Below are 21,850 nucleotides of genomic sequence, written 5' to 3'. Positions count from 1 at the left end.
GCTGCAGGAAGGAGTGTGATAGTGGAGCAGGTCAAAATTTTGTGTATTTTGTGAAATGTTGTGTTTTGACCTACATGGACATGGTACAAACCCATCTAATCTCAGTTACTACCAGCTACCTTGAACCATTTCTTATGACACAAGACATTATGGTAAATGTCATTGTATACATTTTGTGTACATGTTATGACACAATGTATTTAGACTTAGACTGCTAGATTGATCCCAATTTGGGAAAATATTTTGTTGCAGTAGAAGCAGGAATAAAAATAAAAATATAACCAAATAAAACTAAATATATCATTATATAATATGTATTATAATGTATACTACAGATTACATAATATTATAATAATATAATTTCAAATACAATATAACTAAATATATAGACAGTATTTGCAAGCAAAAAATAGCAAAATATTTGTGTAGTTTTGGATGATAAATAAGTGCAAACCGTAGACTGTATGTGCAATATTGCAGTATATTTGGATAGAGGATGAGTATGGGATTGAATAAATCTTAATTTTTATAAAGTGATATATGCCAAGTAGAACCACAGTATTTTATGGTATTGTATGCCTTTGTTTTATGTGTAATTTCTCTATTTCTAGTCTAAATCTACATTTTATTTTTACCTGATAATATCATGAAGTATGACTGCTGTATTGATGTCATCTAGCAGAGTAATAATCTTCCCATTCATTGTGTTTTACTGACTATATGATATATACAGCAGGGGAAAACCTGTCTGGAAGTGGCAGCAAGAGGAAACAATGTCGTCCTGGTTGACATGATCATCAAAGCTGACCGATTTTATAAATGGGAGAAAGTGAGTTGATCCTCATTGCATCTGGACCTGCTGTGGCTCATCGGGAACTTTATTAAATAGAATAACACAAAATACCAATTACTCTTCTACGAACTGATTTTTTATTTATTTATTTATTGGTTTATTTAGTTATATTTTGATGTGTGAGTTACAAGTCAGAATGTTTTCTCGTTGTAATTTTCATTTTTCAATTCAATTCAGTTTCATTTGTATAGCGTCAAATCACAACAGAAGTTGTCACAGGACACTTTCCATATAGAGCAGGTACGTGCCAAGCTGAAAATTGAGAAGTATGCTGTTCAGGTAGGGCTGAATACAAAACATGCAGAGCTTCTAAATAATTTTGTGCAGAATGCAGCATCTTGCAATTTTGTGGATGATCATTTCTATCTAATAATATAGCCCCTTGGACATCTGCAAGAAAATTCAGAATGATTTGGTTTTAATAGTTTGGTTTTAGTAGTTATTTGTTGTTTTGTGTTGACTTCAGATACTTTACACAGTACACCACATACCTATACATAAACTATGAATAAAAAACTGCTTCCCCTCTTGACTTCAGGATCACATGGGCATTGAGCAGGACTCCTGGGTGGGGAGGCCTTTGAGCTTCAAGCAGGACCACCAGCCAGAAACACAGCACCTTCGCTCTGTCATGTGGACCCTGGCCACCAAGCAACTCTGCCGTGGGGAATGGAAGATTCTGGCACAACACTGGGACTTCAGTGATGCACAAATCCGAGCTATAGAACAACAGTGGACAGGTGAGCTACAGTATGCTGGCCTCTTAGAAATTGTTTAAAACACAAACTAAATACATTAAATACCATGGCACATTAGTGGCTCCAGCAGGGAGATATCTGTTTGAATTCCATAAAATGATGTAATGGGTTTTCTGTATAATACACACAGCCAGGAGTTGATTTGAATAGCTTATCTTAGCTTAGCATGAAAACTGAATGTAGGGAAAGTTGCTTGCCTGCATATTGCCAAAGCCAGAAATGGGTTAGGTGTAGAGCTGTTGGTATGCATATTTTTGAGCTATGGTGAGACACTAGCTTTTTCTCTCTGCTTCTATCTTTACACTAGGCTAAACTAAGATAATTGACTCCTGGAAGTAGCTTCATAGTTATTGAACAGATATAAGAGTGGTACCAGTCTCTTTATCTATCTAAAGGGAGTGAACAAGAAACACAGTTGGCTTTATTAGTTAATGAGAAGCCAGTAATGACCCTTGTCCTTGTAGCTATCCCCGTGACTCCTACTGTTTGGTCTAACTTTTATACCTCAGTATGACGGTTCCAACAAGGTAGTTCATACAACATGAGAAAAAGATATTTATAGTTCTGAATGCGGGAATAAATTACGTCATCGTAGCCTACGACACTTTGACTCATATCAAATGTTCAAGGTTCAAGGTTACTTTATTTATCATTGTACAACACAGTGTTGTACAATGAAATATAAGATGTAGTTCCTGTGTGATACATACAAAACAAAAATGCTAACATGTAAAAATATTTTTTTCTTGTGTAGCATAAAGGGACTACATCTTGCACTTCATTGTCCAGCCCTGTGTTGCAGAATCACTAATAAATTAACCTGAAACCTTTTGAGGAGTCTCACAGCCTGTGGAAAGAAGCTGCTGTGTAGTCTAGTGGTATGGCAGGGGATACTTTTGGATCCCTTGCCAAATGGCAGCAGAGTAAACTGGCTGTAGCTGGAGTAGATATTTTCTTTTAGTATCCTTTGGGCTCTGCACAGGCACAGGACCTCACTGACATCACAGATTCATGGTAGATACGCACCAATGATATTCTGGGTAATTTTAATCACCTGCTGCTGGGCCCTCCTGTCCTGAGCTATACACTTTGTATGCCAATTTGTAATGTTCCAATCATAACACATCTTATTGCTTCCCTGTAAAAGTTAACAAGAACTTGGCACAGGAATTTTGCCTTCTTAATCCTCTGCAAGAAATACAGCTATTGTTGAGCTTTCTTTACCAGTGTAGAGATGTGTGATGACAGGTGCTTTGTGATACTCCATCTCAGCTCTGATGTAGCGAGGGGTTGCAGTGAGGTGATTTCGGTTGAAGAATGTGGGCACACAGTTTGACACTAATCATCCTTTTTGTGAGAAACAATATTTCGATCCCAGTTTATGTCCTGTACATATGGCAAAATTGACAAGAATGTTGACTTTGACTCAAGACCCTGGATATTTTAGCACTGTTGCAGCCCTGCTATTGAGGAAGAATTTGTTTGTCTTTGTGATCACCGCATTATCAACATATTTGCTGATGTATGATGTCACTGTTGTTGCATATACCTCAAGATTGATGTGGATCTCCTGGATGGCAGCATCTTTGAACGTATACAGTCTGTGCACTCCAAACAGTCCTGTAGAGCTGCCGTAGTGAGAAAAAGGACAATAAACTACCTTGATACCTCAATGTATTCTAATTCTGAATTAAACCTCTAGATATGAAAAGCTTCAAAGAGCATGGCCATAGAATGCTGTTGATCTGGCTGCATGGAGTTATGATGGCGGGGGAGAACCCGATCAAAGGCCTCTACGAGGGGCTGGTGGAAATCTCACGGACAGATTTGGCAGGTGAGTCCATAAAACACTGTGTTTTGTGTTCTTGTGTAACTGTCTGTCAGTGCTGTATGGAGCCCCTGCAAAGCCATGGTGGGAATAATTTTCTGAAATATGATAATCTTATGATTATAGTCATGAGATGACAAAGCTTTGCCTGTTGCTCTTGTTGTCATTGTGGCTGTGGTCATGGCTTTAGATGTTTTGGTTGCCATGATTATGGCTGACATTAATTTATAATTCGTGTAACTGAAACCACATGCAGGGGCTATGTGTGTGCATTGAATTAACATGGTTGTGTTGGCTGAGCATTGTACTTAAGATAGTGTATGATCTCCTGTGGTGTCTTGTATTGGATGTAAAAATTTCCACTGTGACCCTTCAGCAGCTCCATAGCTTTGACAAATTCAATTTGTAGTTTTATATCAAGTTTTTTTTTTTTTTTTTTTTTTTTTTAATGCAAGGAGTCCAAAATGATGGTTTTGGTTAAATAATAAGTTTTGAGCTGAGCATAGAAGATAAATTCTGATTTCCCTGAACAGATGCAGATTAAGAACAGATGCATTATTTAATTAATGGACGCATGTTAGTGTCAGATAAGATTAGCTTTTACAGTTACAATTAGTCATTTGGCAGATGCTTTTATCCAAAGTGGCATACATATGAATTCACACACCGATGGCACAGCATCGGAGGCAGTTTTGGCCTTCAGTATCTTGGCCAAGGATGCGGACTGCCGAGGCCAGGAATTGAACCACAATCTCCTGATTGGCAGAAGACTGCTCTACCACCTGAGTTACAGCCGCCTCAGCTTTTAGCCTGTGGATTCTGCTGATTAACGTGTAAGATAATAGACAAATCTTTGATTGGGCCAACGTGATATTTCGTGATATATTCACGTAGGGCAGCTTGTTAGCATTTAGTTGGACATGAACAGGTGATTTGAGGCTCTTAACTAACCACACAGGGTGGGACATTATTATTACAAAAAAAAAGTATGTCCACTTTTCTTCACAACAATCCATGTAAGTCCACTTAATAAAGTAGTAAACAGTTCAGTGCTGACTGTGCAAAGACAAATTTTTTATTAATGGCACTAAATGTGTGTATTTACAGCGTTTTATGTATATTTTGTAAGTTACTTTCTAAGAAAACCCATTTTTGTAACATGTAACAGAAGAACATCTTTGTAAGTAAGGTCCATCCGGTGCTGCAGTTTTGAAGTTATGTATTCCATACAGTTCACAACCTTAAGTCTTTGAGTCTATTGGTCCACGGTCGGTGTGTGAGGTTTAAGCCAATTTGTTGATCATTTTGCAGGCTATTATGAGCATGAGTGCTCTGAGCATATATGATTTGTTTTGCTCCAGCCCTCTTACAGAAATATTGCCTAGAATCAGCTGACATGGTTCATGGTTCTGTCTAACTTCAAAATTTCTCTTATTTCTTTTTTTTAACCTTCTCCCAGTAAACTTGTAGTTTAGGACAATCCCAGAAAATGTGAGAAAAATCTCCAACTAATCCACATCTCAGGGTTAGGACTAGAACAGAGAGGAGGGGCAGTTTTGGGGTTCAGTATGCTGTCCAAGGATACTTCGGCATGTGGACTGCTGAGGCCAGGGATCAAACCACCGACCTCCTGATTGGTGGATGCCCGCTCTACCTCCTGAGCCACAGCCACCCCTTTATCCAGTTTTGCTGGTAAAAAGTCTGAAATAGAGGTTATTTTTGTTGCCCTTGATAAAGACAGAGTCAGATTAAATTCTGTATCTTAAGTTTCTGCCAAGCCTTTGCCTTTAGAAAGGGGAGAACAGAAATGGAAATGTTAGGTACAGAACCCTGTTCTACGTGAACCCAATTAGTATCTACATCAAACCTAATACATGCGACCATTGTTCTAAGTTGTGATGCCCAGTAGTAATTTCTGAAATGAGGTAAGGCTTAGACGCCTTTTTCTTTGGGGGAACAGACGACTTTAAGTCTCACTCTGGACCTTTTGTTTTGCCAAATGAATTTGGAGACAAGTCTGTCCAGAAATTTGAATGTAGATACGGGGACAGTTACAGGAAGTGAGCAAAACAGAAAAAGAAGCTGTGGCAACACATTCATCCTTCCACTTTCCACCTTTATATTTGTACCATTGACTATATGATTTGGGCCAACTCCATACACAAACTGAGAATGCCCAGTAAAATACATTTTGGGCTATTTTTGTGCTTATATATTTCCTATGTGGTCTGTGATGTGTTGGATGTGGAGTGGCAACATTGGGAATGTATTGGTGCATGATGTTCCTTTGTTGTGTTCATCCAGAGTGCATCCGGCAGAAGGCGAATGCAGAGACCACCTCTCCCAAAATGTGCTCTGCAATGTGATCAAAACTGTGAGTTACTGTGAAGGCAACACAACAAATCCAAGGTTTCAGGTCCCATCAGAGCTCAATTTCACTGTAAATGCCCAGAACTCTGACCATGAAAAATCTTTGAATTGTCCATGGCATAACTTATTTTCACAGGCACACATTGAGTATGCTGTCATTGTTCTGAATTTCAAAGAGCATTTATTTTCTTGAAGAATTAGGGGAAATGATGTCATGTTGTCACTCTTGTGCACTTACTCCAGCATTAATCCTTTTTCTCTCTCTCCCTCTGCTCCTAGACTGAGCGCACGGAGGCGGGGCGATCTGCTCGGCAGCAGGGTTGATCAGACTCACCTGCTTCTCATCCCGCAATCAAGCCGGCTACTTAAGCCGGCTCCAAACTTGCTCCTGTGCCAGAGTATTGCGTTAGTTTCTCATGTGCCCTGCTCTCGAGTCGATCTCCTGCCTCACGTTATTTGCGATATATATATATATATACACACACACACACACACACACACACATACATATATATATTTCCTTTGTACTTCGATAATCTCCATTTTGAGCTTTCTCCTGGACGCTTTCTGTTTTTTGTAAGTACTTCGTCTTTTGTTCCATTTGACTCTTATTTTCTACTTTTTCCCTTTGAGGTGATTTTCAGTTGTTTTTCCTCTTGATGAGTGTTTTCCCGTTACAGTGATTTTTTGTTGGTTTTTCGCGTGTCTGCGTTTCCCTCTACGGTGATTTTCTGTTGTTACTTTGTTGAAAATAAACTTGTGTTTTTTTGGTACTCTGCATCTTGGTCCTGGCCATTCCTTACTCGAACCATGACAAATGATGGCAGTAAACCTGTAAAATTCCTGGTCTAAATGTAAAATAACAATTTAGATTTTTAGTGCATGCAGTGAACACTTGCTGATACCTCTCATACTGTATTACATCTCAACAAAGGGATTTTTTTAGCATGTTATGATGTCCTGTTCTCAGTGTAATAGAATATAATGGGTTTTTTGTGAGTTGTTCTCTTTTCTTTTTCCTGAAAGCTTTTGAATGATGTAGGGGAAGGAAGGTCCCAAAACACATGCAGAAACAAGTTGTTATGGCTAACATGTTACGGTAGCAAACAATTGTTTTTGCAATCCGTGTCTGTTTGTGCCTGTGGGAAAGCCTGACCAGAGTGACTTGGAATGTGGGGCAATACTGACACAATGTCCTTGTTTTATTCACAACACTTGCTGTTTTAGGTGACTGGGAACCCGGAATGTTCCCGAATAACTCATTCAAGCCATGGCATTTCATTTGTGCCTGCCAGAGAATGACTGACTTGCGCACCACTTGTGCCACCCTGATTTAGCTTGTTACTAATGGCATAAGGTCAAAAGTTTCCAGGTGGAAATTGCACTTGTAAAGTTGCATTACGTGCATCAGTCTACATACTGCGTTGTCTGTGTGCGGCTGCATGCACAGGACTGTAATCCCTGTACCACGATGGCTTGGCACAAATACACAAACCACTACAACCCTAGTAACAACCTTTCAAGGCAGAAATATTTATCAAGATGATGTTTCAACCACCAGTTGAGAACCAGATGAGGTGGTTTTAGGCATCTGATGAGGATACCTCCTGGATGTTTCCCCAGGGAGGTGTTCCGGGCATGTCTGTCAGGGAGGAGACCTTGGGGCTGACCAGGACACACTGGAGGGATTATGTCTCCTGGCTGGCCTGGGAACGCCTCAGGATGCCTCAGCAGGAGCTGGTGGAAGTGGCTGGGGAGAAAGCTGTCTGGGCTTCCTTGTTGAGGCTGCTGCCCCCGCGACCTGGCCCTGGATAAGCGGAAGATGACAACTTGATGACGATGATTCAAAATGACTGGTGAAGTTTTTATCCTGTGACTGGTGATTATAGATTGGCTCCAGCCATGGCAGCTAATTGGTATGGGGAGCAGCTGTGGGTGAGACCTGATTGCAGAGGAACCGATCAGTCAGACAGACACAAAGAGAGGACTGGGACAGAGGAAAAACACAGGGAAACACAAGGAAAGAGAGGAGGAGTCAAAGGCTTCCTAACAAGAAAATAATATTTAAGATTAACCTACCATACATAATTTGTTTCTAAGTATATTATTTTTTCTTACTGCATGTAAAATAATTGCTGTGATATTTAATTCAATTCCATTTTATTTTATTTATATAGCACCAAATCACAACAAAAGTTGTCTCAGGACACTTTCAATATAGAGTAGGTACAGTCTCTACAGAGACCCAACAGTTCCCTATGAGCAAGCACTTGGCAACACTGGTGAGGAAAAACTTCCTTTTAACAGGCAGAAACCTCAATCAGAACCAGACTCTGGGAGAGACAGGGAGAGTTTGCAAAAGAGAAGGGGAGAGGGATGCACAGCAATGAAAATAACAATGAGAGCTATAATACCAGACATATGGCTAATAATAAACTAGTATTTGATAATAAAAGTATATGTTATATTAACATATGAATATATGTACATAATAACACTGTGTAACTAATAATAATAAAAATATGACTAATAATAATGGCAGTTGTAGTGGGTGTTAAGCAGGGCCACAGTGGCATGTGCAACAGTGATCCACAATTCAGGTGCAGCCACGATTCACTGAAACCTACAGGATGAGAAAGCACAAAGACTCCAGGGAAGAAGCCAAGTTAGGAAAGCAGAGGAGGAGGAAAGGGGAGCTTGGTGTGTCAGGGAAGTCCATTGGCAGTCTAATCCTATAGCAGCATAACTTGAGGCTGGTCCAAGGCAAGCCTGAGCCAGCCCTAACTGTAAACTTTATCAAAAAGGAAAGCTTTTACCCTACTCTTAAATGTAGAGAGCATGTCAGTAATTTAGGAAATAAATGAGAGCTTAATTAATAAAAAGACATAATTACAACAAATGCTAAAATTGAAAGCTTAAATGGACTGTATTTGTACAGTGCTTTTCTAGTCTGAAGACCACTCAAAGCGCTTTTACAACTGAAGTCTGCATTCACCCGTCCGTGCACACATTCATACAGTAGCTAAGCCACCTGCTCATTATGAGTGTTATACATTCATGGGTCTTTTTTTTTTAAATATGTAATTTAAGTTTTTTATTTGAGTATGCATGTATTACAGTATTCTTAATACATAATAATATATCCATAGGCTAATGGTGAATAAACAGGTATAGAAACAAAATTGTTTAGCAAACATACTATTTCTAACATAGATTTCATCCATTTTTAAAGTCTGGAGGAGATGTACTCTTCCAAAATCTGAGGATCACTCGAGCAGCCGTGACCACCCCCACATTTATCACGGCAAAGTCATATTTTGATACACTTGGAAGCTGTGTTTGATCCCCCATCAGGCATAGTCTTGGTGATTTAGGTACCGCAGTACCTAACCACTTACCCATGTGTTCTAATATTTTTTCCCAAAATGGGTAAACAAGTTTACATTCCCAGATGACATGTATAAATGTCCCAGTTTCTGCCTGACATTTCCAACATAAATCACTGGCCAGCAAGCCCATCCTGTGGAGTTTAGAAGGAGTAAAATAAAACCTATGTAATAACTTATATTGAATAAATTGCCCCCAAGCTTCCTTTATATATTTACCAGTATTTGCTAGTATTTTTGACCAAACCTCGTCACTCAGCTCACAGTTTAGATCCTTCTGCCAAATGAGCCTCAGATTTTTACAAATATCTTTTTGTAAGCCGTTAAAGGCTAGTAGAAGATAGCTGCCCTGTGTGCTGTATCTCTGATTTGCAAGTATTTCCAAAAATTACCTCTATATTCCAGATCATATTTTTGTACAAGATCAGAAAAAGACAGAAATACCCCATCTAGGTACAGATCCCTTTTGTAAGCCATTGATACCAGTAAACAAACTTTTTCCCAATAAGTACAGCCAGGTTGTGCCATAGAGAGGCATTCGATTGTCTTAGGTGAGATACCCCACACATCCGGTGTACCTCTCACCAGACTGCCTTAGAATGAGCCAATACTGTGATTGAAGAGAACTCACATCCATTGGAACTTGGACCATGTGAAAGAACGTACAAAGGTTTAAAGGGGCTTACTAGCTCCTATTCAGTTTTGATCCAGCTCAGTTCTGGGTCCGTTCCCTTCTAGTGTTTAATCAATCTAGACATTTCAAATGATACACTGTATAGTCTCACAATGGGGAGAGCCCTTCCTCCCATATCTCTCAGTAAACACATTTTCTTCATATTGATTCTCGGCCTTTTTCTGTCCCATAGAAAATCTTTGATAATTCTATCAAATTGCTTAAATAACCGCGGTGATATATCAACAGGCAACATCATGGAAACATAATTGAATTGTGGGGCAACCACCATTTTAATCACATTAACTTTCCCCCCACAAAGTTAATTTTACTTTTCCCATTTCTCCAGGTTCATTTTTATCTTCTGGAGGAGTGGTTCCATATTAACAAGCATTATTTCCTCCAGATTTGGATTTAATTGAATACCAAGGTATTTCATATTTGGAGGCATCCATTTGAATTTAAATGGCGCAACATCACTTGAGTAACATGTATTTGATATCGGCATGCCTTCTGATTTGTGCCAATTTATCTTATAACCTGATAATTTAGAATAGGAGTCAATACAATCAATTAACCCTGGTAAAGAGTTAACAGGGTTTGTTATCACTGCTAAAAAATCATCAGCATACATAAACAACTTATGCCAGTGTTTTTGTGAGAATCTTACAGTCTACCACAAGAAGACTGGCCTGAAATTAGATGGGCCTGCTGTATCTCTATCTATTTTTAGGGATAAGCGAGATTAAAGCATCGTTAAATGTGCTAGGTAGAGAACCTTCTTCAAATGCCTCCAAGTACACATCATGTAAAATAGGAGCCAGAATATCCATATACTTCTTACAATATTCAACTGGGAAGCCATCCAATCCAGGTGACCTCCCAGTTTTCATGGATAAAATTGTAGCTCTAATCTCTTCCTCAGTTATGGGAGCCTCCAGCTCTTCTCTTTGTTCACAGGAGATAGTGGGTAACAGAAGGCCTGAAAAAAAATTCTCCACTTCTTCCATGTACTACAGGATGCATAAAGATCCTTATAGAACTTCTCAAAAACCCTATTAATTTCATTTGATGACGTTACTAACCCATTATCCTTCTCAATCATTGGAATATTATTAGCATTATCCTGTTGTTTCAACTGTCTAGCTAACAATTTACCTTTTTTTTCACTTCCCTTGTGAAAACTGGTCTTAAGTCTATATAAAGCATATTCAGCTTTTTTGTTATATATTTCGTGCAGTTCATATTTCAGATCACAAATGTTTTGATATAAATTATCTGAATAGTGTCTTGCCAATTCTTTCTCCAGATTATGTATCTCTTTGTCTATTTTTTTTTTTTTCATCTGCACTCTCTTTTTTCGCTTTTGAAGAGTGGGCAATCATTTTCCCTCTTGTGTAAGCTTTTGATGCCTCCCAAACAGAGGAAATTTTTGATGTGGATCCAGTATTAACTTCAAGAAAGAATTTAAGATCCTCTGATAAAGTATTACTATACAAATCATTTTGTAACAGCATAGTATTGAACCTCCACCAACCTCTTTTAACCTTGTCAGCATTCAGGTTGACATTAAGTTGCACTGTCCCACGGTCACTGAGGGCAATAGCTCCCGTCTCACAGTCCACAACTAAGTCTACTAAGGTGGTAGATATCAATAAAAATTTCAATCCTTGAGTGTGACTCATGGCAATGAGAGTAAAAGGTGTATTCTCTCTCACGTGGGTTCACAAACCTCCATATATCCACTAAACCAAATCATCTGCCATCATCTGAATTGCAGCTCTGTCCCTAGGTATAGATTTACTACTTGGCTTACTCTTATCAATCATCCCATCCATAACTTGATTAAAATCACCTGCCAGTATAACCTGACCCTCCATATTTCCCACCACTCTATTAACTTGATGAAAAAAAATCAGGTTCTTCCTTGTTAGGTGCATATAGATTGCGTAGCACAGTTCTAATTCTGTTAATCATGGCTTTGATACAAATAAGTCCACCTTCCCTGTCACTGTGTTGATTCATTATGATAAAACTTAGGTCTTTATTGATGAGAAACATCACCCCATTGCGTTTGCTTGAATAGGAGCTACGGAAAACTGTCCCGACCCACCCCTTTTTAAATTTCTCTGCTTCCTCATCTCCCATTATGTGAGACTCCTGAATAAATGCTATATCTGTATTCTTGGATTTCAAATATGCAAGAACCTTCCTTTTTAATTTGGTTTTCACATCCATTTATGTTCCATGATATTATATTAACATACATGTTATTCATCATTTTCAAATCTGTAAGTACCCTGTGACTGCAACTGTGATTTGCCCATCATAGAAATATTTTCAATAGAACAGATACTCAATACCTTAACCAAAACATTATTAGGCCTACTCAGATATTCTGTCATAGAAAAAAACTCAAACATGAACGAACAGAGCAAATGTAACATGACCCCCAACAGAGCAACATAGAACATGATGTTGCTAAGCAGTCCCTCTCCCTTCCTAACTAACCTCTTTACTTGGTCCTTGAGGCGCGTTGATATATAACCACTTCAGCCACTGACAACACCATCATGAAAGTTACCTTATGTCCACAGATTTACACACGTCGTCATGTTTTCAATATCAGGTTCCACAGTCCTCTACTTGACATCTTGGATAAACTTCTCTGCCTCTTTGTTGTCTCGGAATGTTTTCTTTTGTCCTTTCCATGTAAAGATGAGCGTTGCAGGGTATACTAGCCTGTGCCTCACATTAAGCCTGCGCAAACGTCTTCACCAGGATAAACGCCTTACTTGTCTCTGCCAACTCTCTTGTTAGATCCTCGAAGAAAGACAATTTAAAACCATCGCATTTGTTTCCACGTTTCTCTTAAGCCACCTGTAGCAGCTTGTCTCAAGCCAATGACCCTAGGAAGCGCATCAGTATGGTCTGGGTCAGTTCATTCAGGTTTGGCATGGGGGCAAGAGAGCGGTGGGCACGCTCGATTTCACACTCGTTGCCAGTAAGCCCAAGGCCCTTGGAGACAATCCGTTCTGTGTATTTAATCACTTTGCCCGTCTCCTCTTTGCCCTCTTTCAGTCCCACCAGCCTGACATCATTCCTCTGGCTTCAATTTTCGAGGTCCTCTACGCGTATTCACAGTGTCTCCAGTCTCTTGTCACACTTCTCGATGCCCTTTCCCATCCGTGTGTTTACGTCCTCAATATCCCTCGTTCTGCATCTACAAGCCTGACTTGCATGTTCTCCACCGTGTTTAGGTCTTTAGTTGTCTCCTTAATTTAGACGACATCCGCCGCCACCACCAGTAGAGTAGCACTCATTTTCCGTATCTCCTCACACGTTACTGCCTTCATTCCTTTCGTTGGAACTTTTAACATCATCCATTTTGGATTTGGTCATCGGGGGTTTCTCTCAGGTGTCACTGTCGACGAGGTAGTCTCAGGCGGTGTCTTGCTTCTTGTAGCTGGCTTGTTTCGCATTCCCGCACCTTTGAACAAGTTTGCTCTGGCGCTACTTGACATTCCACCCGAATGCATAAATTGCTGATTGATTTTTAACAATAATACTTTCTCTTAGCAGAGGACACTAAATTTTATGGCTAATAACGAAGTGTGTGTTCCCAAATATGTACAATTATCTGATGGCTGTCAGGAGCTCTCCTAGTGTGCTGCCATCTTCCTTGGCAGTCCCACGTGACTCTCCACATTCATGGGTCTTAAGCTGAGAAAATGCTTTGAGAGATGCTCCTTCAAACATCTGATTTTCTGTCACCAGGCCTCTCTCTACCCACTTAACAAAACCTTTATTACAATTACAATTAGTCATTTGGCAGATGCTTTTATCCAAAGCAATGTACATGATGCATATGAATTCATACACCGATGGCATAGCATCGCGGGTGGTTTTGGGGTTCAGTATCTTGCCCAAGGATACTTTGGCATGTGGACTGCCAAGGCCAGGAACATTACATTTTACATTACATTTGTAGTGAAATATTCACATTTTGCTAATTGACACTTTAAGTCACACATAAAAGATTTAAAAATATATATTCATTGTGTCAGCATGGTTGTGCAGAGTTGCAGTGTAACAGTCTGATAAACAAATCTTACAGTTTTGTAAAACTGAAAATAAAAGCACTAGGGAAATGACTTGATTACATGTCTTTTACTTACAGGCTTACATAAATGTGTCCAAGATGTGATTTGATATTTCATAATTAACGTCCTATTGTATCATGTAAAACTATTAAACAGTAATGTTAGTTTGGAAGTGACTGGATGCTGATGTTAGCTGTTGTCTAATGGTAGCTAGTGGGTTATCAAATATGTTGTTGTACCTTGAAATATTTGCCAATCAGTCTAGAGATTCCACTATCCATTGTCTTTTCAGTTGCTAACCAATCGGGAAGCAATGACATGATAACAATTTTGTTTTCCAAAAGAGAATACGACTTGCAACCTGGAATATGGCACTACAACATCCTCTGAGTTATTATTTTGACAAGTGCATTTCCCACACTGACTGTGACATCAGGGGGAAATGGCCACCATGTGAAAATGGTCTATTCTTCCACATTATACAGTACAGCTTCAGACCTGGCATCAAAATTTCACAGGAGCTGAAACATTTTCTACTTGTGCTGCCTAGAGGGCTTCGTTTTGCTGGATGTTCAATCTGAACAGATACAAGGGAGCTGGTGAGAACTGCTGGGAAGCAACCACACAATATGAATACAGACTAGACACCTATGAGTTGCATAGAGCATCATAGTTTAGTGCTGCTCAATACTTAATGGGTTTGTGACAAAAAATGACACTTTCACATTACAGTCATCTGAGTCAGTGCTCATGTCAAAAATATTAATGAATAGACTATGGTGCTGCACCTATTACTTGGTCACACATTTCAACAATTTCAAGTAGCTGTGATTCACCTGATCAATTTGACAGAGAACCAATTCAGATTTGAAAGAACTGGAATGGTGAAACCATATTCTTATCAAGGATTCATATTCCTGGATTAGTTTACTTGTGGTCTGGATTAGTTAACTTGTGTACTAGTGGTCACTAGCTCAAGATGCTAGTGTCATTGCGATACGAAGGACAGCATGTAGATGGCCATCTGTCAGGCTGGATCTCAGCTTGAATTTGTTGATGGCCATGGTGGAGAAGGTCTTCTCACAAATGTATGTGCTTCCGAATAAAGAGCCCATTCTGATAGCATGCTGGCAAAGTGCAGGGTATGCAGATGGGGAAAGTCCTTTGTAGAACTTGATGAGATTCTTGCCACGATATGCTGCTCTGGCCTCAGAGCTCTCCTGCAGGTCGATGAGTTCAAACTGCATTTCTGCAGGCTCTTCCTCAGGGACACATGAGAAAGGATCTTGGAAGAGGTTGAATGACTTCTCGTGGTCACTGAAGTCGGAGAAGTGGCAGTCGAATTCCTCTCTGAGTTTTTTTTTAGGAGATTATGGTTCTTCTCTGAACGCAGGTGATGTAAAACGTGGCGCCCATCCGTGTCTGTGTCATCTACAAGTGCCTTGCGGGCGGAAAAATGGGTTAGATCTCCCTGTTTGAGCTGTCCCTGCAGCAGTTCAAGTTTTTTTCGCTGGAAAACTTTGACATTGTCAAATAGTGTGGAAATGAGCTTCCCATGGCCCTGCTTCACATTGAGATCACTGAGACAAGTATTCAGGTCAACAAGGAGTGCTATGTCACAGAGCCATTTAGTGTCACTTAACTGTGTCACATCTTGTCCATTTGACTCCATGAATTCTCTTATTTCTTTCCTCAGGTTAAAAAAAACACTTCAGTGTGGCACCTCTGCTCAGCCACCTGATGGCAGTGAAGTATATGATGTCACCAAAATCTGCCGCTAATTGCTCCAAAAAAGTCTTGAATTGGCAGTGATAAAGACCTCTGGACTTCAGGAAATTCACTGTCTTCACAACAATGTCCATGACATGTTTCATTTCAAGCGTTTGAGCAGCGTGGGCTTCTTGGTGTGTTATACAGTGTTATTTGATTAGTTTCTCACCTCCGTTGTTGGCCACTTTCTCCAAGAGCAGCGACATGGCACCTGTCTTTCTCCCTACCATTGCCGGTGCTCCATCTGTTGTGACACAGACCATAGACGGCAGCTATTGTATGCATCGAGACTGCGACACACAGCATCACAAATGTCGACTCCCCTTGTTCCTTTCTTTGATACTCTCCAAGCTTAGCAGCTCCTCACCTATTTCAAAGTTCTCCGTGACTGTTCGGATGAAAATCAGCAATTGCGCTGTATCGTAAATGTCCGTGCTTTCATCCAGTGCGATGGAAAAGGCTCCCTTTCCTAGGCCCTCCACACGTAGTCCCAGTTGCTCTTTGAGATCGTTGGCCAGATCTTCGATTCGTCGTGTCACTGTGTCATTCGACAAACTTATGTCACAGAGCTTTGTTTTTTGCTCCGGGTGTACAATGTCGGCCACTTTCAAAATGCAGTCTCGCACAAATTTTCCGTCACTGAATGGCTTGCTCCGCCTGGCTATTTCTTGAGCTCCTACGTAGCTAGCCTGTGTTACAGCTTCAATGGATTTGGCCAGATTCGTGAAAACTGACTGCTGTGCAGCGTAGCCTCTTTTAAGTTGTCCAAGCTTACTGGTGCGCTCCACGCCGGTGAATTTGTTGTAGGTTTTATGATGGGTATCATAATGGCGTTTTATGTTGAAGTCCTTGAGCATTGCATTAACCTGCTTGCAGATCAGGCACATGACGTGAAGCACATGAAGTAAGCGTTTGTCTACTTATCTTGAAACCGCCTTTTCTCCTCGCTGACACAACGTTTTTTTCTCAAGGGGCCCAGCTCCTGCACCCGCTCCAACTCCATCGTCACAGCTGTGGTCACGGTCTCTTCCCCGAGGCAGAGGTGGGGGACACCATCAGCATCACAGTGGTGAAAAAAAACATTGCACCGTGGACCACTGGGAGATGTCTAAACCACATATGTAATTACCGCTTATCCCTATAGATTGCTAAAGACCACGAAACGGAGAGTCATCCTTTCAAAGCAACGTACAGTTGGATTAAAACTAACAGCTGTAATTCATTGCGGGCCGCCAGAAATGTTTCTGCAGGCCACCATTGGCCCACGGGTTGCACTTTGAGAGCCTATGCTTTACATCTTACCCCCCTCTACTGTTGATTAATACATTGAACACAAAATAAAAGTAAAATTAATTAACAACTATAAACTTCTGACTGACAAGTTGGTAATCTGCAAAAATGTAAAAGTATATTTCCAAATATTTTCACTTTTTATTATATTTATGAATATACATTGCCTTTTGGTTGATGGCTGACCATTTACAATGCCATTGTCTTTTAACTTGCTAAGTCACATACAGGCCACACATCTGATGGTGATTAGATAATCAGGTTCCACTATTAGGGTGAGAAACATCATCAAGGCTCCTTCATTGAATCAAAAAAGCTTTTTAAAATACAACACAGTGACAGGAGCCACAGCCAATCATATAACTTCAAAGTGACAAAGACTTTGGGGCAGATCTAATAAAGTTTTGTGTGTATAAAAACGTGTGCAAACCAGGGCTAGTTGAATCTGACTGACAACTCAATAATATATTCAGAAGAATGACAACTCACAGTATATAAAAGAGGTTAAAAGATCACCTGGTACACTCATATTTACCTTCTCCTAAATTGGTACCAGTTCAAACTGCTTTGGCACCCATTCCTGAGGGCAACCAGTGCTGTGGTAGTCAGTGTTACTGCTGTAACAGTTTCAAACATCCTCACACAGGTAATGAGATCCCAATTATTTCATGTCACACTACGTAAGTCATTTACAGTATCTTATCAGTTGCCCCTGTGGTGAGTCATATTTTGAAAAGACAGGTAGAGCACTGAAAAAGAACATAAAAGTGCTATTAGTAGTTCCTGTCACTGTGTTGTTATTTAAAATGCAATTTGATTAGCTAAAGACCTTTGTTTCCATGATTATCGAATCAGGTTATGTGACCTACTTATGTGGCCTAAAGATTAGACTAGGATGGATGCTATGCAAGGATTGCATCAATACAGTAAGACTGTTATTCATGTCGGCAGTAACGACCCGGCTATGTCAGTCAGAGGCCACCTAATTTAATCTTGAGTCTACGTATACAAAGACGATGTCAGACTTTGTAGTTTTCTCTGGGCTCCTGCCAGATCTGACCAGTGATGACATGTTTAGCCACGTCATCATTCAACTGCTGGCTGTCAAGGTGATGTCCAGCAAATGATGTGGGCTTTGTAGATAATTGGCGGACTTCCTGGGGAAGACGTGGTCTAAAACGGAGAGATGGCATCCATACCATTTTGGACAGAGCAGCTCTCATTTCTAGAAATCTGACCAAGTTTATTCATGAGCCCAAACTGTGACACATTAACTTCTTGTTGATAGTACTGGAGGCTCTTTGCATATGACACTCGACTCTATTGTCCACCTAAAAAAGGAGATCACTCCACTGTATACCCCCCAGGCCTGCAAATTAAAGCAGACATTGCAAAATCTTGAAAGGAAGTTGTGTTCTACCAGTATGGAAGAATTTCACTTTGCCTGGCAGGACAGTCTTAAAACATGTAGGATCAGTCATAGGGTGCCAAGGCAGCCTATTACTCATCGTTAATAGAGGAAAATACGAACAACCCTGGCTTTGTTTTCAGCACTTCAACCAGGCTGACAGAGTCATAACTATATTGAACCCATAGCCCTCACTAGTATTGACTTTATGAGCTTCTTTAATGATAAAATTCAAATTATTTGAGGCAAACTTCATCACCTCTTGTCTTCAACTTATCTTCAAACACAAGAACCTTGCAAACAGCTGTTAAACCTGCTTGGACTGCTTTCGTCTCATCGACCACCAACTAACTTTAACGATTTCCTCATTTGACCCATCAACCTATCTCTTAGGCCCTATCCCAATGTGACTGCTTAAAGAAGATATTCCCTTAATTGGCTATTTACTAGGTATGACCAACCTGTCATTATCAACACACTATATACTACAGTCCTTTAAAAGTAGCTCAATTAAACCTCTTCTAAAGAAGCCTACTCTTGATCCAGGCTTTTAGCAAACTATAGACTATAGGTAACCTTGCTTGGTGAGCAAAGTAGTCACCAATCAGTTGTATTACTTTCTACATAACAATAGTCTATCTGAGGATTTCCTCTCCATAAATTTTCATTATTATGCAGATGATACCCAGCTATTTTTATCAGTGAAGTCAGATTACGATTACATTTACAACAATTACAATTTGACATTTGGCAGTCGCTTTTATCCAAAGTGACGTACATATGACATTTTCATATATCACAAGCAAGGATCTAGACGGGAGAGAACAACAAGAGTAAGTGCCTTTAAGGATGATTCCTCTGTGCACGCTAAAGCCAGTCAGAGTTCTGCAAGGTTCTGTGTTTAGACCAATAGCATTCACCATATACTGTATATGCTTCCCTCAGGGAACATTATCAGGAAACACTCCATAAATTTTCATGGCTATGCAGATGATATCCAGCTATATTTATCAATGAAGTCAGATTACGATTACATTTACAACAATTACAATTTGACATTTGGCAGACGCTTTTATCCAAAGTGACGTACATATGACATTTTCATATATCACAAGCAAGGATCTAGACGGGAGAGAACAACAAGAGTAAGTGCCTTTAAGGATGATTCCTCTGTGCATGCTAAAGCCAGTCAGAGTTCTGCAAGGTTCTGTGTTTAGACCAATAGCATTCACCATATACTGTATATGCTTCCCTCAGGGAACATTATTAGGAAACGCTCCGTAAATTTTCATGGCTATGCAGATGATATCCAGCTATATTTATTAGTGAAGTCAGATTACAATTACAATTACAACAATTACAATTTGTCATTTGGCAGACGCTCCAAAGCGACATACATATGAGATTTTCATACACCACAAGCAGGGTTCTAGACGGGAGAGAACAACAAGAGTAAGTACCCTAATGCAATTTTCTGGTCCAACTGGACATAGGTGCTATGAGACAGTGCTATGAAGTAATGCATAGAGTGCATAGAGAGAAGAGAGATTTTTTTTTTTTTTTTTTTAAAGAAAGAAGGTGTTCAGTGAAGAGCTTGGTCTTTAGTCTTTTTCTAAAGATCAAGAGGGACTCTGCAGAAGGAATGAAATTTGGTAACTCGTTCCACCAACGGAACCAAAGGAGAAGAGTCTAGCTAGAGACTTATAGCCTTTTTGAGCTTGCAACACCAGGCGCCATTCCTGGGCAGAGCATAGTGAGCAGGAGGGAGCATAAACCTGAATGAGGGAGTTCAGGTAGGTTGGAGCGGTTTTGGTGGCAATTTTGTAGGCAAGCATCAAGGACTTATACTTGGGAACCAGTGGAGGGATATGAACAGTGGAGTGACAGGCGGTCGTTTGGGCATATTTGATCAAATAGCGAGTATGGATGGCCTAGTGCTGGCCTCCAGCTCCACTGTAAGGAATCTGGGAGTTATCTTTGATCAGGATATATCCTTTAACTTCCATGTAAAACAAATTTCAAGGACTGCCTTTTTTCACCCATATAACGTAAAAATCAAGCACATCAAAACTATGCAGAAGTGGCATCCTCAAGTCTGACATATTCATTGCTATACACTTGAAATAGCAGATCTTCCACCTACTTTATGGAGATTGGTGTAAAATCATGTTTATCATCCGGAAGACAGTTCAGAAGTGTAATCAATCTTATGACCCACCCCAGCATGCACTTTGTTCACATTAAAAAAAAGCAGGACCCAAATGTGTGTGCATGTAAATGCAACACCTGCCATGCATGTACAGTGGGCTGAGGAAACTTCAACAGTGGAGCTGATGATAACCCAGGCCTTTGTCAGGCACTGGGAGTGCACAATCTGTAAAAGTACATGTAGCACTTGCTCAGATTTTGGACCAAGGCAATGCTAAGCTGTAACTAGGTTCTGAGGAGAAAGAAGGAGATATATTTGCAAGTCACCAACAGCCGGCAGGTTTATTACAATTTAACAACAACAACATTTAACAAACAACAACTGTTTGAACAGTAAAGTACAAAGTAGACAGTTAACCCCAAATATAAAAAAATGAGCTCTTGTAACAAAAAGTAGCAAAATAAAGGATAGAATGTTCTTGAGTGTTCTTGTTTATTAAAGTTCTCTTTCAGTTTTTCACTGTCTTTGTGTCACTGTTTGTTAGTCTCTTTTTGTTATTTTGTACCTGGGTAGGATAAATGTGTGTAATGGTGATTTCCTTATCTGGAAATCCTAGTGAATCAACGGAAGTGGAGTCCTCTTAGTGAAGGCTGAGACAGCTGGCCACACTGCTTCAGACGTCCACCTCAAGAAGTTCTCGCCGGGTCTGGCTCGCCATCTCGCTCAGCAGAAGCTTATTCTAAGTATCCTGTCCAGTACAAAAACCAGTCTGCACATACAGTACAGAACACATTAATGTAAATCATCATAAAGGGCTCCTATCTTATGTCTATTTGAATGAATGAGATCTCATCAATTTCAATGATCCATGTTCTGAGCTGTTTTAACCAACAGTAATTATTTTAACTACACATCATGAACTTAACACAATAAAACACATATAAACATATCAAACACACTACTTCAAAACACTCACTACTTAACAATTACTCCAACTGGTTTTAACTCATTCTTTCATTTAACTCAGTACACAAACAAACAAACACACACACACACACACACACACACACACGAGTCAGTTACAAGCTAGCGGTTTGCTATGCTTATAGCTCAATAGTTAATCAACTAACTGGAGCATCGATAGAGTAACAACACTGTCCAATTATTTTGCCACGGCAGAACACACCGCGAAAAAGTAACACAACCGGTGGCTTCTTACCACCTTCCAAAATCACTTCTCCAATGACTTAGGTTGTTTTTTT

The 21,850-nt window shown here is 39.9% G+C and overlaps 1 protein-coding gene across 5 annotated transcripts in view; it reads left to right on the top strand.

Moving 5' to 3' along the window:
* ankdd1a (ankyrin repeat and death domain containing 1A) overlaps positions 1-21,104 on the top strand; it is a 41,005-nt gene extending 19,901 nt beyond the window's left edge. For 2 of the 5 annotated variants that reach the window (XM_076750390.1, XM_076753659.1), the window contains 4 exons: positions 734-829; positions 1,392-1,593; positions 3,314-3,445; positions 5,744-6,587. In XM_076750390.1, the coding sequence (XP_076606505.1) occupies positions 734-829; positions 1,392-1,593; positions 3,314-3,445; positions 5,744-5,805 (492 nt within the window). In that variant the 3' untranslated portion in view covers positions 5,806-6,587. Of the gene's footprint in view, positions 1-733; positions 830-1,030; positions 1,594-3,313; positions 3,446-5,743; positions 6,588-7,432 lie in introns of those variants that run through there. The other 3 variants (XM_076751989.1, XM_076751203.1, XM_076752840.1) reach the window with 3 other exon arrangements.
* Positions 21,105-21,850: the final 746 nt, after the last annotated feature.

The sequence above is a fragment of the Chaetodon auriga genome, chromosome 1 (assembly GCF_051107435.1).
Source record: "Chaetodon auriga isolate fChaAug3 chromosome 1, fChaAug3.hap1, whole genome shotgun sequence".
NCBI lineage: Eukaryota > Metazoa > Chordata > Actinopteri > Chaetodontiformes > Chaetodontidae > Chaetodon > Chaetodon auriga.
Note: the sequence above shows the minus strand (reverse complement) of the source record. Positions and strands in the feature narration are given on the sequence as shown.